The sequence below is a fragment of the Notechis scutatus genome, chromosome 1 (assembly GCF_049901735.1).
Source record: "Notechis scutatus isolate UNSWTSFEM ecotype Mainland chromosome 1, rNotScu1.2, whole genome shotgun sequence".
NCBI lineage: Eukaryota > Metazoa > Chordata > Lepidosauria > Squamata > Elapidae > Notechis > Notechis scutatus.
This window is the reverse complement of record NC_142009.1, coordinates 70,531,188-70,550,635: the sequence shown is the minus strand read 5'-3', so window position 1 is coordinate 70,550,635 and position 19,448 is coordinate 70,531,188. Positions and strand designations below refer to the sequence as shown.

General features: G+C 39.8%; 1 protein-coding gene across 3 annotated transcripts in view; it reads right to left on the bottom strand.

The window, feature by feature from the left end:
- The window catches only part of PLD5 (phospholipase D family member 5), an 85,234-nt gene that overhangs the window by 6,225 nt on the left and 59,561 nt on the right, over nucleotides 1–19,448 (bottom strand). For all 3 annotated transcript variants that reach the window (XM_026669316.2, XM_087967328.1, XM_087967333.1), the window contains exons 5-6: nucleotides 7,000–7,127; nucleotides 1,471–1,668 (exon numbers count right to left, since the gene is read on the bottom strand). In XM_026669316.2, the coding sequence (XP_026525101.1) occupies nucleotides 1,471–1,668; nucleotides 7,000–7,127 (326 nt within the window). The remainder of the gene's footprint in view (nucleotides 1–1,470; nucleotides 1,669–6,999; nucleotides 7,128–19,448) is intronic.

Sequence of the window (19,448 nt, the reverse complement as noted above, 5' to 3'; positions counted from 1 at the left end):
TCCCAGAGATTCACCTGGATTTCACCTGTATGACATTCAGGAAATTACTAAAAATTGATTGTTCTTCCAGGTCTTGGCATAAGGCATCATGGAGCACCATAATTATACACATGAGTTTCCACAAAGAGAAATACTTTAAAATCCATTTCCCTTTTAAAGAAGGTTCGAACAAGTTTCAAATCAACAATGATCATAGAATGTCAAATACGTTTATTACTTTTGTCGTTTGGCAATGTCTGTAACTGAACGGGGTTTAACAAAGGAGTACAAATATTACATATCGATGCTCATCAGGGCAGCTTTCAGAAGCTCAAAACATTCCCCAATAGGCCTCTGACCTGAGTTTCAAATTTGGAGGGATTCACCTGTGCCTTGGTTAAGCTGAAAAAGAATCTTTCCTTTCAACTGCAGGCTATGTTCAACAAATTTATGGGAATTTTCTAATAATTCCCGTTGTTATTGAGATAATGGTATCACACAATAATATCCAGCATCTTCCCTTATGATCACCAACAGGGCCAATATTAGGATTACAACATAAAATACTATAGAGAAAATTACACTTTAGGCTGCAGTCAAGAAAGGCTGTTTTGCAAAAAAAAAAAAGGAATTAGCAGTTTTAAAATAAAATTGATTAGTGACTTGAGGAGCCTGATCTATATAATAGTACCTTGGCTTCTAAATCTTATAATTTAAGTAACTATTGTTGTAAGAAAAGAACTATTTTAAAGGCAAAGAAAGAGGAAAGAGAAGGGTAAAGATGGAATATTCAATTATAATTACAAATAAAATTATCAGTAATAGAGCTGTGTTTGATTTGGTTGTCTTTTCTGTTAGAACAAAGATCACTATGTTCTGCTTGCTTTCATAGGCCCAAAGATTTCAGAGATGGGCTGCTGTATTACCACCAAAGTTCCTAACATTGCTTTACTAATAGACATATCTTAATCAGGAGTGTCAAACTCACATCGTCGCAGCAGCATCACGTAATATATCGGGACTTTTCCCCCTTTGCCAAACCAGGCATGGGCATGGCCAGAGCATGACACATCTGGCCCATGGGCTGAGAGTTTGACAGCCCTGTCTTAGATGTATCTGCACTTCCTTAGAAGCACATCTTCTCCTTTAAGTTCATTTTTATTCCTTATTGCTAACTTAATTTTTCTGGGTAAAAGGAAATCACTGAAGAGTAGACTCTGAGGACATCCCATATCATGTACCAACAAACCTTCTTCTCACACATAAAGATGCAAGTCTTCACTACAGGAATATGTTGCTTCCTGCTAACAATGTTTTCACCCTAATGGCATCTATGAGGAGATGTGTGGTTAATAAGTTTGGTATATAAATAAATAAATTTATTGCACTATTGGGTTTGCAAATATTGAGTATGTTAGGGATATAATTTTAGGGTGGAGCAACTCAGGTAGCAGCTTAACATTATCTAAAAACAAGAACAAAAATACTCACTGAGACAAAGACTTCTGACTTGGTTTCATTCAACTTAAGAGGCAGCTTATTTTTAGTGCCATACACTGCATACAGTCTTTTAGACCAAGTGGGTGGAACTTTGCTCTTGGATTTCAAGGAACTGTACAAGGCAAATATCCTTTGTAAATCTAAAACCAAGCAACTGCAGTTGTATACAATGATGCCAAGCTCCTTCATCTGTGAAATCAAAGTATGTATTACTAGACACATTGTCTATTATAAGAGCTTCAAATGACAAATGATGTGATTATTAGATGCTTAGTTTAGTTTACTTTATTATCATTGCACCTCGTACAATAAAGTCAAACACCATCTTCAGTGCACATCATGATCCTGACCATGATCTTCTGGGCAATGACATTAATCCTCTGGAGTGCTTTCCTATCTGCCACTGTGCAACTGGCAAACCATACAGAGGTGCAGTATGTTAAAATGCTCTCTATGATGCAGCGGAAGAAGGTCATCAGCAGTTTTTCATTCAGGTAGTATAATCTCTGCTGGGCCCTTTTGACCAGGGCTGCAATGTTGACACCCCAGGTCAGGTCCTCTTTTAGGGTAACACCCAGAAACTTAAAATTGGCCACTTGCTGCACTCGGTCTCCATTGATAAGCAAGGGCTAGATGTCTGATCTGTTCCTTCTATAATCTCCTTGGTCTTATTGGTATTGAGGACCAAGTTATTGTCTCCACACCACGAAAGCAACTGGTCCACCTCATCCCTCTGGAGATAAGTCCCACCACTGTTGTATCATCTGCAAATTTAGCAATAGTATTACTAGCATGAGTGGGAATGCAGTCATGCACATAAAGAGTATAGAGTAAGGGACTCAACATGCAACCCTGTGGTGTACCAGTGTTAAGAATAAGGGCTGAACTGATATGATTACCTAATCTGACCCTCTGTGAGCGGCCAGACAGGAAATCCATAATCCAAAGGCAGATTGAATTAGAAAGCCCAAGGTCCAGAAGTTTAGATATTAGTCTATGTGGAAGAATTGTGTTAAACACAGGACTAAAATCCACAAAAAGCATCCTCACATACCCCCCCCACCGCTGTTCTAGATGAGTCAGAGCAGTGTGAAGAGTGATGGCTATAGCGTCCTCTGTAGATCTATGTTCTTTTGCTGCAAAGTCTATTATGTTGAAATATATATATGCATATGTTGAGCATCTCAGTCTAAACTGGAATCCTATTGTTTTGTCTTCCTTTGTATTTATTTGTTGGTGCTGGAAATAATCAGTAATAAATAGCATATTATAACAAATAGCTTGTAAGCTGATAGTAAATTCTGCTTACTGAATCCTGAGAGAGACAGAGCTTCAGCACATGCCTATTTTATATTTTAATTTAAATCATTTTATAATAAAAAAATAGCACAGTGAATATACAATATAAGTATTAAATGATTGCACAACAATTCCAATTCCTGGAAAATTATTCATTTACAAAATTCTCCTTGGTTCACATCTGCAGGTCAACATAATACTCTATATTTCTAGTGTCAACTTCATTCTGTATCAAATATGATGCTCTGAACATATTGTATTTTCCACTAACTCCTGTACATCTCGACTAGTATGTCAAACTTACAAGAAAGTCTACTCTAGTGCCAGAGAAAAAGCAGTGTATGATAAGGAACAAATAGTCCAAAGCTTAGATTCTGATCCCTCCATGGGACAAGATGATTGGAAAAGAGCTAAGCAAAATATGGGTACAGCACAGGGGTGTTTCAGGGGTGCTTTGAGGCTGTGAAGTTTGAAATTATGACTCCTGAAGAAATTATTTGCTTTCAATATTAAACATATATGCAAAAATGATCATTCTTCTATTGTGACAATTTTATTCCTTCAGAAGCTGAATATATTCATTATGTTAATTTTAATTCACATATGGAATCATTTCTTATACTATTATTTTTTTACAACTATGAAAAATGTAGTTAAATTTCATAATATATGAAAGCACTTGTCACATCTTATGCAGACTCTTTATAAACATGAGTTTACCTCTCTTTTGAAACAACAGCACTAATCTGTTCTTTTAGGATTAAAATTATTTTTACTTAATTTTCCCAAGGGGGCACATGACAAACTGGAACTGTTGTGGAGGGCTGCCAGTGCTGACATCCCACCCCTGCTGCCAAAATCCTGCCAATGCTGCCAATGGTCCACCCACCCACTGCCGATAACACCCTGCCCTCTGCCACCAATGCCTGCCACTGCAGTTTGGGCTGGAACAGCCTGCAGGTTGGATATGGCCTGCGGGCCATAAAATGTCTGATTTATAGGAAACAATGAGAATTGCCTCTTGTTTCTTTTGGTAACAGGGCTACAAAAACAAGTGGATAGAAAACAATGAAAAATATATATTTTTTATTTAGAAGCCAGCAACAAAATCAAGACTCAACAACTCCCATAAAAATACATTGGATTAAACATGCATAAGGCTCACTTTCTGACATTTCTAAAAGGCCAAACTAACTTTTGCATTTAACAATTTGTCTGAGAAATAAAACACAACACACAAAGAAACACAAAACCATGGCTAAACACATGTAAAATCTTATCAGAGCTTAATTAGTGATTCCCTGTCTAGTTTAGTAGTCTAATCTGAATGGCAGATCAAGATTAGTAAACTAGAGATTTTGAGATAAGATCAAATTCAAGTCTCCTCTTCTGACAGCTCAAAATCTGATCTAATCTGATCTAATTGTAAACTAAATTTACAATTTGTTCAATGGCTGGGAACCATCTGTTGTAGCCTCATTCCCTGAGATACGTTGAGATAAATTGCTAACCATGTTTGTCTTTGTCTCTGTGGCAGCCTGACAGATGTAGTGATTTCATCTGAAGGTCATTTGATCAAATAATTCCATCAAAGCAGATATGTGAAGCTGCACAGCATGATGAGACATATTTATATATCCATCTAGAATGGCCATACATTGTGTTCACTTGTCTGGCTCTTTAGTGATATTCTGCATTGCAGCCATTTGGATTACCACCACTTAATAGTTAGCACTTGTTTGTGTCTGATGCTGTACTGCCGGCAAGGGATAGATCATCTTGCTTTTCACAGAGATGTGCTGAAGAGAAGCTTGCACAAGCCTAATACATTCCCTATGTCATCTAGAAGATTTGGGAAAACATGATACTTTTGCCTGACGATTGGTGGTACAAAAAAGAAAAGCAGTAGTGGAATAGGATCAGGATTCCGTGGCGCTGAGTTTCTCTCTCTCTTTATCTGCGGTGTCATTTGGGTCTGCAACTGAGTTGCTTCAAACAATCAATTATTTAGGAAATGGATGTTGGGGGAAAATGTCATCCAATCTGTTACATTTTATAGTAGTGAAGAAGCTAGTATCTGCCAAATTTCACATAGACCCAGAGTAACATAAGCATTAGATCTGGAAAATGACGTCATTGATTGTTGACTATAAACTTATAAATCTGCTGCACTGCTCTCTGAAGTAATTATTTTCCAAACAGATTATTAACTGCAGAAGAGTTCTTTAAAATAATTTCCTACTAGCAGTATGAAGAAGACATAGAAGGACTATTGGAGGAGAAACACTTTGTGTCCCATTTATATGCTTCTTGAGGATCTAACTGCTGAAAGTGTTATACATGGGAGAATAACATACAGACGAAATAAAAAATAGTAAAAAAAAAATAGTAAGAGAACAGCTGTCTGATCTTGATGAAAACAAATCACCAGAGACTGATGGATTACATCCCAGAGTTTTAAAGGAGCTGGCAGAGGTCATCTCAGAACCAATGAGAACCATATCTTTCAAAAATCCTGGAGCACCGGGGAACTACCAGAGGACTGGAGAAGAGCTGATGTGGTTCCCATCTTTAAAAAAGGAAAAAAAACAGACCCAGGAAATTATAGACCAATCAGCCTAACATCAATACCCGGGAAGATACTGGAAAAGATAATAAAAAAACAGATCTGCCAACATCTAGAAACAAGTAAAGTAATAACTAGCAGTCAGCACAGGTTTGTTAAAAACAGATCATGCCAAACCAATCTTATTTCATTCTTCAACATAGTGACTAAATTAGTAGACCAGCAAAATACTGTTGACATAATATATTTAGATTTCAGCAAGGCATTCAACAAAGTAGACCACAACCTACTTCTTAGTAAGCTAGAAAAAAGTGGAATAGATAGCACCACTACTAGATGGATTCGCAACTGGCTGGCAAACCGTACTCAACAAGTAGTCTTTACTGGGTCTAAGTCTACATGAAGTAAGCAGTGAGGTGCCACAAGGTTCTGTCTTAGGCCCAGTACTCTTCAATATCTTCATTAACGACTTAGATGAGGGAATAGAAGGGGAACTTACCAAATTTGCAGATGATACTAAGCTGGCAGGAATAGCTAACACCCAAGAAGATAGGCTCAAGATCCAGATGGATCTTGACAGACTAGAACACTGGGCCATATCTAACAAAATGAAATTCAGTGTAGAGAAAAGTAAAGTCCTACACTTAGGCAAGAAAAACCAAAAGTTCACATATAGACTGGGTGAAACCAGGCTCAATAGCAGTAACTGTGAGAGGGTTCTTGGAGTCTTAGTGGACAACCAGCTAAATATGAGCCAGCAGTGTGCAGCAGCAGCCAAAAAAGCTAATGCAATCCTAAATTGTATTAACAGAGGGATACAATCAAGATCAAGGGAAATACTAATACCACTCTATAAAGCCTTAGTAAGACCACACCTAGAGTACTGCATCCAGTTTTGGTCACCACATTATAAAAAAGATGTTGAGACTCCAGATATAGTACAGAGAAGAGCAACCAGAATGATTAGGGGTCTGGAGGCTAAAACATACAACGAACGGTTGCAGGAACTGGGCTTGGCTAGTCTAGTAAAGAGAAGGACTAGGGGAGACATGATAGCAGTCTTCCAATATTTGAGGGGCTGCCACAGGGAGGAAGGGGTCAAGCTATTTTCTAAAGCTCCTATAGGCCAGACAAGGAATAATGGAATGGAAACTGAACAAGGAGAGATTTAACCTGGAAACAAGGAGAAACTTTCTGACAGTGAGAACAATCAACCAATGGAACAGCTTGCCCTCGGAAGTTGTGGGAGCACCATCACTTGAGACTTTCAAGAAGAGATTGGACTGCCATTTGTCAGAAATGGTGTAGGGTCTTCTGCTTGGGCGGGGGGTTGGACTAGATGACCTACAAGGTCCCTTCCAACTCTGATTATCTGTTAAATCTGACTGGTACATGGGCAATTGAAACAGCCTACTAAAGCTAATAATACTAATAATAGTAGTAGAGGTTGCCATATAGCCTATTGTATCATATTACTTTATCTAATTGTAGAATATTCAGTTAACAACAGCACAATTTCCAGAATTATATCATGAATGAAATAATTAACTATAACATAAATGATCCACATATTCAAAAGCCAATGGCTGTTTCTTCCTCAACAAAGTTAACTATGGTTTTTTAAGAATTTACTTTGCAGTTTAAAGAACTAATACCTGCCCCAGTGAACTCCAATCTAAACTGGCACTTCCAATGTATACATGTTGCTTATCCACAATCCAGAAGGATGACTGCAAATGACCATCATTATAAGCAGTTAAATTTACATTTATCACTTCTGCACCTAAACAAAATATACAAAAAAAGAAACAATTAGAACATATAATTAAATCATCATCTCTTAAAGATAATAAGCCTAAAGTCACATAGAGCTCAGTGAGATATAGTTCAAAATATCTCGGGCTGAAGTTGTTTTAAAAATAGACTGGCAGAAGTTACAAAATTGTAATTACCCATCTGCAGACATTCACGGATTAAAATGTGTCTAGAAAATATTTTTCAATTCATTGTATTCATTTTGTTTATGAATATGGCCTTGAGTTAGTAATTAAGTATTGACTGACACATGGAAGAAAATTATGCTACGGTAAACAGAGCACATTGAATTCTTGTAAATGAAGCTTTTCTCATACAATAGACAATGTCTTTCCACATTTTTTGAATTTTACAAAAGATACCATCCTTCAACTTCTAACTCTTTTTTTCCCCTTTGTTTTCCTTTTACCACCACCCCCCCCAAAAAAAAAATGGCCCAGGAAGAAAAAGATGGAATAACTGTCCAACATCTTGATTTACACAGCTAGGACCCCACTGATCCAAAAGTATAATATATCATTATTATAGTACAATGTACTACTGCACACTAAGCATGGTCTTGGAAGACAATGACAAAAAGTGGCTAAATGGAAAAAAGTTATAATATATTCCAAACAAAGAAAGAATGAAAAAATAGCTATATAAAATGTTTTAGGATGTAGCACAAGATAGGTTATATTTTTTAGAGGCCTAACATAGTGCAAATGATTTATATTCTCTCCGAAATGAATGAAAACCCATAGGTTTTTTTGTTTTTGGTCATATATTAAAAGGAAAACATTTCTAGCTTTTCAATAAGATTTTTAAGTAAAAAAATATTCCTAATATTCAAAATTTTTAAAATGCCACAATGCAGATAAAAATAAGCATCTGCACAAAACATCGTCAGTGCCAACTTTATTGGAACTTTAAATATATACTAATAGAAGAAAGCATTATTTAAATTATGGAATAAGAGAATGTATCTGCCAGAGGAACACAATTGTTCCTGAAATCCCTCAAAAGGATGGAGGCATCTCTACAAAGTCAAGACGGAGCAGTTGCGGCTTGATGGCTATATGCAACCCAACTGAAATCAAGGGCAGCATTTATGTCACTCCCATTTTTGTCATGCACTCATAAACAAATGTTCAGGGTGTCACCTCTTTTTTGCCTTAACGAGTTGCTTTCTCTAGGCTGAGACACTTAATAGTGCTACTAGAAGATGATGAAAAATGAACCTGTTTAAACACTGCTAACAGCCTTTATTAACAATGATAGCATTACAATTAGAGCAGCAAAATGTAGTTATTTTTCTGCTCTTATTGCATCCATGGATTGCTCTCTGGTGGCTTCATTTAGGGTAACCCAGTCCCAGAGAGAGAAAGCATGAAAAGCTCCAGAGAGATGAACTGGGCTAATGCTTTAGCTGATTTAGACAGATCTTCCACATGAAAGGAAGCCAGCAGAGCAGCTATAATATGTTAAAGGAAACTGACTGGTTATTTTGGCCAGCAGCAAGTGGAGTTGACAGAAGAATTGTAACTGTGCTGTTTCAGCTTGCAGATATGTAGCTTCCAAAAGAAAATGCTAAGCTTAGCTGTAAAGAAGCTGCAGCAGCCCAGCCAAACCAGTCCACCTATCTGATGATTAGTGGTAATGTCATGTAGTTGCAAGGAGAGAAGATATTCTTGACCCAATGGTGACATTAATCTGTTTGTGTGTAGGTGGAGGAGGAACCTAAATTCCTACAATAAAGAGAGACTAGTATAGATCTATTTCAAGCTGTTCAGCTCTTTAGCTCTCATCAGCTAGCCATACGCTTTCTGGGATTTGAATCCTGGCTACTAGCATATTAGGTAGATGTATTAACCTCTAAGCCATGGGCTCTCCTTACTTTGTCAGCTGTACCAGGGGGACAGGTTAAGTGTTTTCTGGTGAAACTGGTCTATGAGGGTAACCTGGTCCACCCAAATATGGGATGAAGCACACTGCTTCAGCCTTCACCTTTCAGCCCCAATACAGGAGCCTTTGCAGATAGTCGCTTTCGCGACACACTATTTTTTTTTTTAATTTATATTTTACTGACAAAGAAATAAAGGGAGACTAGTATAGATCTATTTCAAGCGATTTAGTTCTCATCAATTAGCCATATACCAGAAGTACAGGAAGAAGGCTAGAAAGATGCAGCTGAGGGGGCCAGAGCTTCAACACAGTGCTGAAATGTCTATGCAGCTGAAGTAGTTTCTTGGATGAGAAGCTAAACATCTTCAAAGAAAAACCAGAAAGTCTAGTTGCCTCTTGAAAAAGCATCTTGGGACACTACTGAAATACATTTGTCTATGTCTGTATTTATTTAAACAATTTATACAGCATGTCATCTCATAGTAGTGACTCTAATAAAAGCACACGCAGCAGAAACAATTCGTTATGTTACTGAGGCTTGCATCATACAAAAAAGTATTTGAAAACAGCCCAACAATGATTTCCCCTTTAGACATCCAAAGTATCTTTCTTTTTTTCATCTTTTTCTTGATCATGACTACACTCCATGTTGGAATCTTCTACACCGCAACTGTCCCCAAACAGACTCTACCTTCCCAGCCAATAATAACCTTTGTTAGTAAGATAAAGAATTCCTAGACTGGTTACTACTATCCATGCCACTGCAACATTTCCTGTTCAAAGTAAAGATAGGTTTATCTCATTCATGCATATGCCAATCTGCTAGCTAGGATCATATCACCTCTATAACTGTCTGGTTTGGTTCTGCAACCCAACAGAACAGACACACACTCCAGAGGATAATTAGGACTGCAGAAAAAACAATTACTACCAACCTGCCTTCAGTTGAGGACCTGTATTCTGCACAAATCAAAAAGAGGGCTGTGAAAATATTTACAGACCCTTCACATCCCGGACATAAACTGTTTCAACTCCTTCCCTCAAAACGACACTATAGAGCACTGAACACCAGAACAACTAGACACAAGGACAGTTTTTTCCTGAACGCCATCACTCAGCTAAACAAATAATTCCTTCAACACGGTCCAACTATTTACTAAGTCTGCATTACTATTACTATTAATCTTCTCATCACTCCTATCACCTATCTCCTCCCACTTGTAACTGTATGACTGTAATTTTGTTGCTTGTATCCTTACAATTTATATTGACTGTTTCCTAGTATGATTTGATTGCTTATTTGTACCCTATGACTATTATTAAGTGTTATACCTTATGATTCTTGACTCTTGATGAATGTATCTTTTCTTTTATTACACCAAGAGCATATGCACCAAGACAAATTTCTTGTGTGTACAATTACACTTGGCCAATAAAGAATTCTATTCTGTTCCATTCTGTTCCGTTCCGTTCCGTTCCGCTCCATTCCATTCCATTCCATTCCATTCCATTCCATTCCATTCTAAAGACCATTAACAAGCAAGTCCAAAAACAATTGCCTATTTCCTGTGAACTACAAGGTACATATAAGGTACCAACACATACTTGGGATTGTTTTAATTCTAGACATTAAGAATATATGTTGATGCTGTTGAGGTATGTTGCAAATGTGATTTCCAGAAAACTGACTCAAAGAATAGAATAGAATAGAATAGAATAGAATAGAATAGAATAGAATAGAATAGAATAGAATAGAATCCCCTCCCACAAGTGGGTGATAAGGGGGGATGAGAAGATTAATAGTAATAGTAATGCAGACTTTCTACATAATTGGACAGCGTTGAGGGAATTATTTGTTTAGCAGAGTGATGGTGTTCGGGGAAAAACTGTCCTTGTGTCTAGTTGATGTGTGCAGTACTGTATAGTGTCGTTTTGAGGGAAGGAGTTGAAACAGTTTATTTCCAGGATGTGAAGGGTCTGTAAATATTTACACAGCCCTCTTTTTGACTTGTGCACTATACAGGTCCTCAACTGAAGGCAGGTTGGTAGTAATTGTTTTTTCTAAAGTCCTAATAATCCTCTGAAGTCTGTATCTGTCCTGTTGGGTTGCAGAACCAAACCAGATGTTATAGAGGTGCAGATGACAGACTCAATAATTCCTCTGTAGAACTGTATCAGCAGCTCCTTGGGCAGTTTGAGCTTTCTGAGTTGGCGCAGAAAGAACATTCTTTGTTGTGCTTTTTTGATGATGTTTTTGATGTTAGGTGTCCATTTTAGGTCATGTGATATAGTAGAACCTAGAAATTTGAAGGTCTCTACTGTTGATACTGTGTTGTCTAGTATTGTACGAGGTGGTAGTATGGGAGGATATGATGATGAAACTGTTTTGTGTGCAACTAATTGATAATTGTAACTTTTTATATGCTTAGAGAGCTTCCGGTGCTAATTTTGAAATATTAAAGAGGATTAATGAAGATTTAGTGAATTATTCCCTTATTTTGGCCGCACTGGGGGCTGAAATAAAATGGGGCTGGGGATCACAGACAGCCCACACCTGGCCTGAGTGGTAATAAAGAGAGAAATTAAATCAGAATGAAAACTTTGTGAGATGTGGAAGTATTACTTTCTTTTTAATGTATTATTTGTCCCACTAGAAGCAAATAATTCAATACAGTACAGTTTGTATATTTTGTATAATTTGATACCAAATTATATTTAATTGGTAGTTGTATATTACTAATTCCAAAGAAACTTTCTGAAAAAAGAAAGGGAGATAACTAAATGACGGTTCTCAGAGAAAAAGAATTCATTGGTTTTTTTAGGAGACAAATTATTTAACAAAGAAATTAACTGCAATGAGAAGAGCTTTTTATATTGGATGTGTTCCAATGGCTCAGAGGCAAAAGATCATATCTCTAGACATTTTAAGCTTCCCTTTTAGCATTTTTGTCAAAGGCCTGGAGATGTTCCAAAGATTCCATTAATGCAAAATCTTTGTGCTCAAATAGGGTAAGTATAAAAATAGAATGCTCATATTAACAACATAAAGGTATTTTATTGCTCGTCCAATTTTTAAACTGAAAATTATTTTTATGTTATCCAAGACTATGATATTTAAAATAGTTTAATTTCTAGTAATACATTCTATTTAAAGAAAACTCACTGCTCTGTCTCTCCTCACTGCTTTCTTATTTAGTAATAAATGTGAATAATTCTTTCTCTCTCTAACTTTTTTTTCTTTTCCACACACACACAAACACAAAACACTACATTTTCAAAAGAGAACAAAATCTTGGAGGTCTTTTAGTCTAACCCTCTGCTCAGGCAAGAAATTCTATACCATTTCATATTTGGCTTCAGTATTTTTATTGTTTAACACAATCATTGTTCTTTTTCATTATATTTCAATTGAAATATAATGCATATATTTCAGGAGGCCACTCTTTATAGTGACATATATATTATTACGAAGTACATATTCAGTATTTTTCTTTCTTTCTCATTGATTCTGTTTGTAGTCTAATGGTCAAGTCAAATAGGTGTAATTATTTAACTCAACACACAAATACGACTCCAGAGTTTTCTCTTTTGTACTATCGATATTTCATACATTCTTATATGTGAATGCCATTTATATGTGTGTGTATGTGTAAACATACTGTTGTTGCTGTTTTTCTCAGCATTTATATTTCTTAGTTCCAAAGTCTGCTTGTTTTGCATTGCACTCACCTTAACTAGTCCTCATCCAATTTAACACTGATGAGAAATAAGGCTTTTAAAGATATTATAATTCTATAAAGTCAATATGGAAACTGCATACATGCCATTTGTCCTCTTCCAAATGTCAGTATACAGTAGTATTAATACCTATAGGAAAGAGGCCTTCACCTGATAAATTGAACATGCTAAAGCTCCAATATAATCTGGGATTTTATTAGTGCAGGAATCCTGTTTTCATGAAGCTCACCCAGTGTAAAATTCTGCACAGAGGAAGCTTTATTATATACATATCTATATAACACACCACTCTAGATCCTGGATGCCCTGAAAGCATCAGAAATATAAACAGATTTCTACCTCTGTGGTCCCAGCAAAGAAAGGACTCGTTTCAAAGTCTTCACTTTCTGGGATGGCTTCAGTTTTGAAGGGGATTCACTACTTCCTGCCTTAATTGGTTGTCTTTTTGTAATAATTGCTATTGGCTAAAGAAAAAGGGATGGGTATACAACAAGCCCATGGTTGAAGAAAGTGTTCAAATGGTTTGTGTTGTGAACTAAAGAAATGTAATTAATAAAGATTCATTTGCATAGCAGGATCGTAATCCTGCACTTCCGATTGGCCCATATAATGGCAAGTTATGATTGGTTCATTCCGAGCAATCTGGCTGGCTGTTGGCGGGCCGCGCCAAGATTCAAACGTTATAACGTTATCCATTGGTTATCCGGATAGCAGCTTACACTATAAAAGAGTGACTGCTAGCCGGGGGTTTTTTGTCTCTGTTATGCTTGTGAATAAAGAGCTGAAGTTCAAGGTTTACAGTCTGGTCTTCGTTCATTAAACCCATGCCTCATACATAACACTGGCGACGAGGATGGGATACAGAAACAAAAGAGCTGACTAAACCCTACAGAGCACCAACCGAAGCACGTGGCTGAGAGCGCATCTACATCGGCAGGATGTCAGGTGGCACTATACCACCCGCTCCTTTTGACCTGGAAAAGGAAGACTGGGAGTCGTATATGGATCGGTTTCAAATGTTTCTAGAAACCAACAATTTGAAAGACGCAACACCCGGAAAGAAGCGGGCGGTGTTCTTGACCCATTGTGGACCAGCCGTTTTTAGGATGGCGAAGGCGCTCGCGAAACCGGCTGAGGTGAAATCAATGGATTGGGACAACCTCGAACCTATCCTACGGGCTCACTATGCCCCCGCCCGTACCAACGTTGGTCCGGAGACACGAATTTTATCAACGGGATCAGCGGAAGGGTGAAAGTATTGCAGACTTCATCGCTGACCTTAGAAACCTGGGAGGCCTCTGTGGGTTTTCAGACCTAGAAGAAGCTATGCGAGACTGCATAGTTCTGGGATTAGATGACCACACAGTACAGAGCAAGATCATGGCAAAAGGGGACATCGATCTTGCAGATGCCATTGCTGACGCTACTGCAGCAGAGGCAACCAAGAAGTCGGCCACTCGAATGCGCCGCACCAACGCACCGCTCTGTCAATTCGCCCGTGAAGCCTCGCCTCAACTAGAAAGACACTCAGCAACAGCGCACCATGAGGACCTCGAGTCCCAATCCGAGAGTGATGAAGAAGAGGTTAACAGACTTTGGGCCGAACGAGATCAACAAACTCTAAAATTTCAGTGCCCATGTGCGGGTTGTGGGGGAAACCACCCGCGATCCGGTTGCAAATTCCTCGACGCAATCTGCCGTTCCTGTGGGAAGAGAGGCCACATCGCACGGGTCTGCAGAAGTAAGAGGGAATCCAACACAAACAGAAAGGAGAACAACCTCCACCAAACCACAGGGAACCTCCCTGCAAATCGGGATCGTCTGAATAACCAATGGAACAACCATGCCTACAGCAGCAAAACATCTGCTCATCCAGCACAACGAGAAGAGACACACCAGACTATTATTATCGGCCACGCTTCGTCATTAGACAAACAAAAGATCCGAGTGGAAGTGGCCATCGAGAACAAACCTTGCCTGATGGAAGTCGACTCTGGATCGTCCCTCTCGATGGTTTCCTGGAAGACCCTTAAACAGCTGATCCCTGCCATCCGTCGTCAAGACCTCAGGACACAGAAAATCATCCTCAGAGATTACCAAGGGAACACGATCCCAGTCGTCAGAGTAAGTCAAGTCCAAGTATCTTTTAAAAATCGTGCCGTGTCGCTCCCATTAACTGTCGTCGATGGTGACCGGCCCAGCTTACTAGGCCTACAATGGTTCGCCCCACTCGGGATCGAGGTGGCGGCATTCACCAGGCCGGAAGTGACGATTGGGAAGAGAGCATCGTCCAGGAATTCCACGACGTGTTTTCGGACAACTTAGGCAAGTACAAGGGGACCCCTATATCATTTAGCCTCAATCCAGAAGTAGCCCCTATCCGCCTTAAGCCTCGTCGGGTGCCGTCAGCTTAAACCCAAGATTGACAAGCAACTTGATAAGTTAATAGCCCAAGGGGTGTTGGAGCCTATTGACCATGCCCGTTGGGAAACCCCAATCGTAACCCCCATCAAACCGGATGGGTCGATCAGAATTTGTGGAGACTACCGCGCCACTCTGAACCACGCACTCCAACAGAGCGCTTATCCGGTGCCAGTGGTTCAACATCTTCTCCACTCCCTGGGCGGCGGGAAGATCTTCACAAAATTAGACTTAGCGCAAGCTTATCAACAACTACCCGTTGATGCGGAAACCGCAGAGGCACAGACTATCATTACACACCGAGGTGCCTTTAAATGCAACAGACTCCAGTTCGGAGTGAGTGTATCCCCCAGGATATTTCAGAGTCTAATGGAGAGACTTCTACAGGGAATAAAAGGGGTTGTACCGTACTTCGATGACATTTTAATTGCTGTCCCAAATAGAGAAGAGCTTGAAAGGCGTCTCAGATTGGTTTTACATAGATTTAAGGACGCTGGTCTCAAGGTTAAAAAAAATAAATGTCAACTATGCACTGAAAGACTTTCTCGGATACCTCCTCGATAAACACGGTATTCACCCTACCGAAAACAAACTCAGGGCAATCAAGAACGCCCCAAGACCTAAAAATAAGACTGATCTCCAGGCTTTCCTGGGACTTATTAACTTTTACAACATCTTCTTGTCCCAGAAGGCGACCGTAGCTGAGCCCCTACATAGACTTCTCGACAAGAAAACCACCTGGGTCTGGGGACATCGAGAAGAACGCTCTTTTCAAAAAGTGAAAGACTTATTAACATCCGATGCTGTTCTAATGCAGTACAACGAGACTTTGCCATTAAATATTACGTGCGACGCATCACCATTTGGGGTTGGAGCCATTTTGAGTCACGTGTTACCAAACGGGCATGAAGCTCCCATCGTGTACTTTTCATGGACATTATCAAAGGCTGAACGGAACTATAGCCAACTTGACAAAGAGGCTCTTGCTATTGTATCGGCCGTGAAGCGATTTCACGAATATGTTTACGGGCGGCCCTTTACTCTCATTACAGACCACAAGCCTTTACTTGGCATTTTAGCAGGTGATAAACCAACGCCGCATATATTGTCGCCTAGAATGACTCGCTGGTCAGAATTCCTAGCAGCCTACAACTACGTACTGCAGCATCGCCCGGGGAAAGCCATTCCCCACGCTGACGCTTTGAGCCGTTCCCCACTTCCGGAAACAGTCAGCGACCCAGCTCCAACCCTCACTACGCTGCAAATTGAAACCCTCAACTCGCCGCCACTAACGGCAAGAGATATCGCTGCCGGCAAAAACGAGACTCTATCCTCGCAAAAGTTCTCAGTTGGGTCGAACGCGGGTGGCCAGTCGAAGAAACCCCCGCCACTTTTGCGCCGTTCAAGCACCGGCAAACGGAACTATTTTCCCAGAAGGGCTGCATCATATGGGGAGATAGAGTCGTCGTGCCAGAGAGACTACAGCGACTCGTGTTACAAACCCTGCACGAAGGACATCCGGGCATCGTCCGCATGAAGGCTCTTGCTCGAAGCTACGCGTGGTGGCCAGGCATCGATAAACAAATTGAAGCCTGGGTAACCACGTGTAGAAACTGCCAAGAAGTCAGCAACGCCCCACCAAGAGCAATTCCCACCGAATGGGAAACTGCTCGAGGCCCGTGGTCCCGCATCCACATTGACTTCGCGGGACCCACTAAAGAACACACCTTTCTCCTAACCGTGGATGCTTACTCCAACTGGCTCAAAATCCACAAGATGAAAAGCACGACTACTGACTCCGTTATTAAAAAACTAGATAGATTATTTTCAACACACGGTTTCCCGGACGTTCTAGTTTCCGACAACGGACCCCAGTTTACTGCTCTCACCTTCGAACAATACTTGGTGGACCAGGGCATCCGCCATGCCTTAACTTCGCCGGCTTACCCTGCGGCGAACGGCAGGGCGGAACGGATGGTCCAATTCGTTAAAAAGACACTACAAAAAATGGATCCGGGGGACATCAACGCTAGAGTGAACAAAATACTCTTACTACAACACATTACCCCCCACAGTGTCACCAACAAGACTCCAGCTGAACTTTTAATGGGGCGGAAGCTTCGCTCCCACCTTGACCGATTACACCCGTCTTACTCGCCAGAGAAACCTTGTGGATCCAGCGGAACATATCGCCAATTCAAGGTAGGCGACTTGGTCTCACGCAAAAACCTTTCCGGCGAACCGTTGTGGGTCCCAGCCACCGTAGTCTACCTCACTGGCCCTAGATCTTACCGCCTTAAGACGACAGACGGCAAGATATGGAAACGCCACATAGATCAACTTCGATCTCATTTACAACCCAATATCCGCGACCCCCCGGACTTCCAAACTCAAGGGGGAGGGAATACCGAGGGGGACGAAGGCCGTATAGACGACGACGTAATCGAGGACAGACGGCTGCTAAACCGAGTACTCGCGCCACCTGAAGAAGGTCCGGGATCGGGGGCATCCTCCCCGCAGAGGAACACCGTAGTGGAAACATGCCCGCCCGATCCAGGAATGGACTTAAGGGACCCTGATAGTGTCGAAAACAGCACCGCGGAATCAAACCCGTGCGAAGACGAGCCTTGCGTTCCACCGGAACCGAACTTTAAACAAAAACCAGTGGAACAGCGAAAATCAAATAGGCAGGTAAAACGACCTGCATACCTGCGTGATTACGTCACCACGGCTGTCAAACGGAACCCAGGGGGGAGGGGTGTTGTGAACTAAAGAAATGTAATGAATAAAGATTCATTTGCATAGCAGGATTGTAATCCTGCACTTCCGATTGGCCCATATAATGGCAAGTTATGATTGGTTCATTCCGAGCAATCTGGCTGGCTGTTGGCGGGCCGCGCCAAGATTCAAACGTTATAACGTTATCCATTTGTTATCCGGATAGCAGCTTACACTATAAAAGAGTGACTGCTAGCCGGGGTTTTTTTGTCTCTGTTATGCTTGTGAATAAAGAGCTGAAGTTCAAGGTTTACAGTCTGGTCTCCGTTCATTAAACCCATGCCTCATACATAACAGTTTGGATTTAATTAAATAGCTGCATAGTAAAATCCAATTTTTTAAAAAATAAATTCTGTATCTCTCCAACTATTTATACAGTAAATATACATTGTTCATATATTTGAGTATTAATAACTTAACCTTTTCTAATATTGACCTACTTTCCAGCTTCACAGTATATCTCTGCAATCATAGGAAAATTAATGTTTTGTATATTTTTTCTTGTATGCCAAGTTTCTTTTATCTACCTCATTATACTAAGTCACATAATCAAAAAGCATTTTGCAAGTATTTATGCTCAAAGGCAAATATGGCATGTCCTACTGAGAATTAAAGCTGCATAATATATCTTTATCTCTCACACATGTAGGATACTTCCCAGTTTAGATTTAGATTTGCATGGTATATTTTTATTTTTTGTTTTCCCTTCATACATTATGGTGATCACCCACCTCTGATTAACATACATACATCATTCTATTCCCTTTAACAGTAAGCAGAAGTTTCACAGTGCAGAAATAGAGCAAGAACTAGGAAGCTACAAGAATTAATATATATGAATTAATATATATTAATATATAAGAATTAATATATAATATATATCAGGGGTCACCAACCTTTTGGACCTCAGGGACCACCAAACTAATAATTTTAGATCCCAGGGACCACTAACCAGTTCTGTGGGCATGGCCTAATTTGTGGGTGTGACTTGGTGGTCATGTGACTGGCTGGGCATGGCTTGTATGTAAATATTATAAATATTTATATAAGTATTGATTTTTTTATAAAAAAGAGCAACTTTTACCCAGAATCAGGCAAAGCAGGCAGGCAGATTGAGTTGCTCACAGAATCACAGATTCATTCAGAATCTATCTGCCATTGGCTAGCTCAGTCTGTCACATAAAATTTGCTTGCAAGCAAACTCACAAAATTAACTCACAACACACCATGCATGTAAATATTGAATTTTTTATAAAAAAGAGCAACTTTTACCCCAAATCAGGCAAAACAGGCAGATTGAGTTGCTCACAGAATCATTCAGTGATCTATCTGCCATCGGCTAGCTCAGTCTCTCAAATTTGCTTGCCGTGAGTCTGCACTAAATTTGCTTACAAGCAAACCTTCAATCCTAAGGGAGGTTCGGCTGTGCTGAACCGAAGATCTAAAGACTAGCTAGAAAGCAAGAAAC